We start from the raw sequence: 3,506 nt of genomic DNA, 5'->3' as shown, positions 1-3,506 counted from the left end.
TTTGCCTCCTCACCTCCACTGCATGCACTGCCTCCTCTTCCTCATCTGTCACCTCCCCAAGCTCTGGATCGATCTAGGATTTCTAAAGGTGGATGTGGCGGCTGGGTTCTGGAAGGAGGAGGGTGGGTGGAGGAGGCTATTTATGAGCAGTGGAGAGGCATCTAGAGTTTGTAGGCCTAGGTTTGTAAAGATAACTGGGCCACAAAGCCCAGGTACAAAGCACTAATAAACATAACTACCTTTTAAACATAAAAAACACATAGCATAGTCCAGCAGTGCTTATCACTGACTCCATAACATAGCATAAGAGGTTCAAATACAGGCAGAACATTCATTACAACTTAGTTCATAACTTAGCATTAAAGGTTCTAGCAGCATAAACTACAGTTCTTAACATTGGCATAGACATAGACTAGATTAGTTTCACATTCCCCAAAATGTACACCCCATATCTTCACATCAGATTGTTAGGCCACATACTTATAAAGGCCTTGGATGTACTTCACCATCTGTAGAACACACTTCATGAATCAAGGATGGCCTTGATTTTCTCAAGTTTCTCCTTGCTTGCATGCCCATCATTCAACAACTCATTAACCACATGCTCAAGCTTGGCCTTCTCTATCTTAAGCAAATCTCTCTCCTGTTCAACCTCCTTCATTGCCTTCCTGGTATTCTTGATAATTTCAGCTTGACTCTGTAAAATGCACCTCTGTTCCTCGGCAAGTTTGAGCTTCTCCATCTGAACCTCCAACCTAGCACTCTCTTCTACCTCTTTCTTCTTCTTCTCAAATTCTTCCTCCTCAACTGCCTTCTGGTAATCCATGTGGTCTACCCTACCATCCTGCCAATCAAACATCTTGGATACATCTTGGAGAAGCTTTGTGTACTCAATGCACAACTTGTCATTTTCAGTCTTAAGCTTGGCCAAATGCTTCTCATACTTCTGCTTATCAACTACCCTGCCACAATTTTGTTCATGGTACATGTCCCACAGCCTGGAGAAGCAATTCTGAAGAATTGTATGCCAGGGCTTGTCAACCCACTCAGTAACGCCACAGTTAACACCTTCACTCTGCATTTGGAAATTGAATTATACATCACTAAGTGCACTCAATTTCATAACAACAAATCATATCAGACTAAGAAATTGAAGGTGAGGCTTAAGTAAACTGAATATGTTGTTTAATATAACTCAAACTATAACTGAAACCCAACCTGCTTGTACAAGTACATTCACAGATATATGCTTCCTATACATAAGCATTTTTGATAGTAACCACATCCTTCAATACCTTAATACAAGACATATTGCAGTTCATCCTAAATAATACATTGTAGGTTCAGAAGAGCAACTTCTCAACATAATATTGTGTGGATTCAGAACAACAACTTGGCATCCTTGTAAATACATGTGTGGGTTCAGAAGAAAATGATTCCAATTAAGGTACTATACCTGCGGCAGTGGACAACCATAGAAACGCCTTCCAGTTAAGGTTCCTTCAAATGCCACACACTTAATTGGCCTCATGTGGTGCATCATGCAGGTGGGTTCAGAAAGCTCCAGCTGGCCACAGAAAAGAGGCTCCACGGTGGTGTCAGGGGTCTCCTACATGAACACATCAACAAAATCACCTTAGCTCACAGAACCAGACATAGATCACAAATTAATTCCCCAATCCAGCAAGAACCCTAACCCTAACCCTAGTTTTCAAGCATACATAAACATAGCTCAAACAACAACCATAACCCTGCCTACTAAATAACAGTAACCAAAGCTTACCCTAGCTCACCAAGATGAACACTAACCTAATCTAGCTCCTAGATGAACCCTAACCCTAGCTCAGCAGATCAAAAAACTTACCCAAAGAGCCATGTCCATGCTTGTGATGTCGCACTCATCCTCTGAGCTCGTATCCATGTCATTCCAGGAAGGCATGGCGGTGGTGGAGCTTCCACAGCGCAGGTCGCCGCCGGCGTCGAAGAGCAGAGAGGAGAGGAGAGTGAGAGTGAGAGTGAGAGCAGAGATGAGTGCGGGCAGGGGAGCAGAGTGAGAGGGAGGGGGACGACTTAATGAGCGAGCAAGCGGGTGCGGTCCGACCGCACCGGCCGGTCCGAGTAACGGCCGTTAACGGCCTCGCCGTCACGCGCGGCGTTGACGTGGCCTGTCAGGCGGGCCCGGACCGTCAGAAAACGGTTCAAAACACTAGCAAAGGGCAATGTGGGTTTTTTGAGACACCCGACGAGAAAAATGGTAGATATCAGTCACAAACAAAAAAGTGGTGGTTTTTTGGAACCCTAGCACGAAAGGTGGTAGTTTTATGCTATTTAATCAGGTGGGGCAGACACTATGGCGTAAATTAAATTATTATATATGCTGCCATTCACAATATGAAAATACCGCTAAGATCACTGAATTGTACATTGTCAAACTATTTTACCACACCAATCACAAATTTAGAAATATTTTTTTCCATAAATCTGTACCGTTACTCTTTACCTTTGTTGTACCCTTTCTTTTCTTACCCATCTGCTATATTTCTACGTTTCCCATTCAGTCCGACAACAGCGCGTGCCAACGACAACGCCGCCCATCACCACCAAGCCATGACACAATCTCTGGATAGCAACAGTAAAAACAATCAGTATCGACAGCAGCCGCACAAGTTACAGCAATAAGCACCTCTCTCACACACACACATAAAAAATAGCTAATCAGTAGAAATCTCAAACCCAGCCTAAGCCTCTCTCATCCCTCATCTCTCACAACATGTCCCCTCCCAATCTCTCTATCAGTCGCTGACCACAACAGCAGCACACAGCCGCCCGCTTCTCACCAAGGCGTGCATACAGCATGAGCAATCGGGGCTGTGAAGAGAAATCAGGCCAGCTGATGGGAGGGTATCAGGAAACTGCTGTTTTTTTTATTAGAGGTAAAAGAATGCACCAACAGGATGGGAAACTGCTGTTGGGGGAGCAATAAGGGCGGGATGTATCTGGTGCACCGGGATAATTGGTGCTACCGGTGCACCGATAGTCCGTTGCACATTCAAAAATGTGCAAAAAATCCAGAAAAAAATTAGTGCATCGACACAACAATACGTTGTCACAAAATCCAGATCAAAATTCAAAACTTTGCTTGAGATACTAAAATCACAAATTTTACACTGAATAGTACATAACACAAGCTGGGTTTCAGTTTTGGCCCATTAGCACATTGACGTCAAATTTGTCATTTTTGCATCTTGTGCATTGCTTTAAATTTTGATTTGAATTTTTGTGACAACATACATTGGTGTTGTGTAGATGCCCTAATTTTTTACTGACTTTTTTGAACAATTCTGAAGGGGCAACAGATGATCGGTGCACCGATAACATCAATTGCCCCGGTGCACCAGATACGTTCCCCAATCAGGGCGCTGCTGGAGCGGGTTTTTGTGAGGGCCACCATCAGTGGTGGAGCTAGCCGAAAAACTCTGGGGGGCGAAACACAAATCATCAGTGTC

General features: G+C 44.0%; 1 protein-coding gene across 1 annotated transcript; it reads right to left on the bottom strand.

The window, feature by feature from the left end:
• Positions 1-330: 330 nt before the first annotated feature.
• LOC119322086 lies at positions 331-1,972 on the bottom strand. Its single transcript, XM_037595586.1, has 3 exons — positions 1,865-1,972; positions 1,457-1,609; positions 331-1,075 (listed from the first exon to the last, which is right to left on the bottom strand). Exons 1-3 carry the CDS (start codon positions 1,937-1,939, stop codon positions 524-526), a joined length of 780 nt encoding a protein of 259 aa, XP_037451483.1. The 5' UTR covers positions 1,940-1,972; the 3' UTR covers positions 331-523.
• Positions 1,973-3,506: the final 1,534 nt, after the last annotated feature.

The sequence above is a fragment of the Triticum dicoccoides genome, chromosome 6B, assembly GCF_002162155.2.
Source record: "Triticum dicoccoides isolate Atlit2015 ecotype Zavitan chromosome 6B, WEW_v2.0, whole genome shotgun sequence".
Taxonomy (NCBI): Eukaryota; Viridiplantae; Streptophyta; class Magnoliopsida; order Poales; family Poaceae; genus Triticum; species Triticum dicoccoides.
The sequence above is the reverse complement of the archived record's forward strand: the minus strand, read 5'-3'. Positions and strand labels throughout refer to the sequence as shown.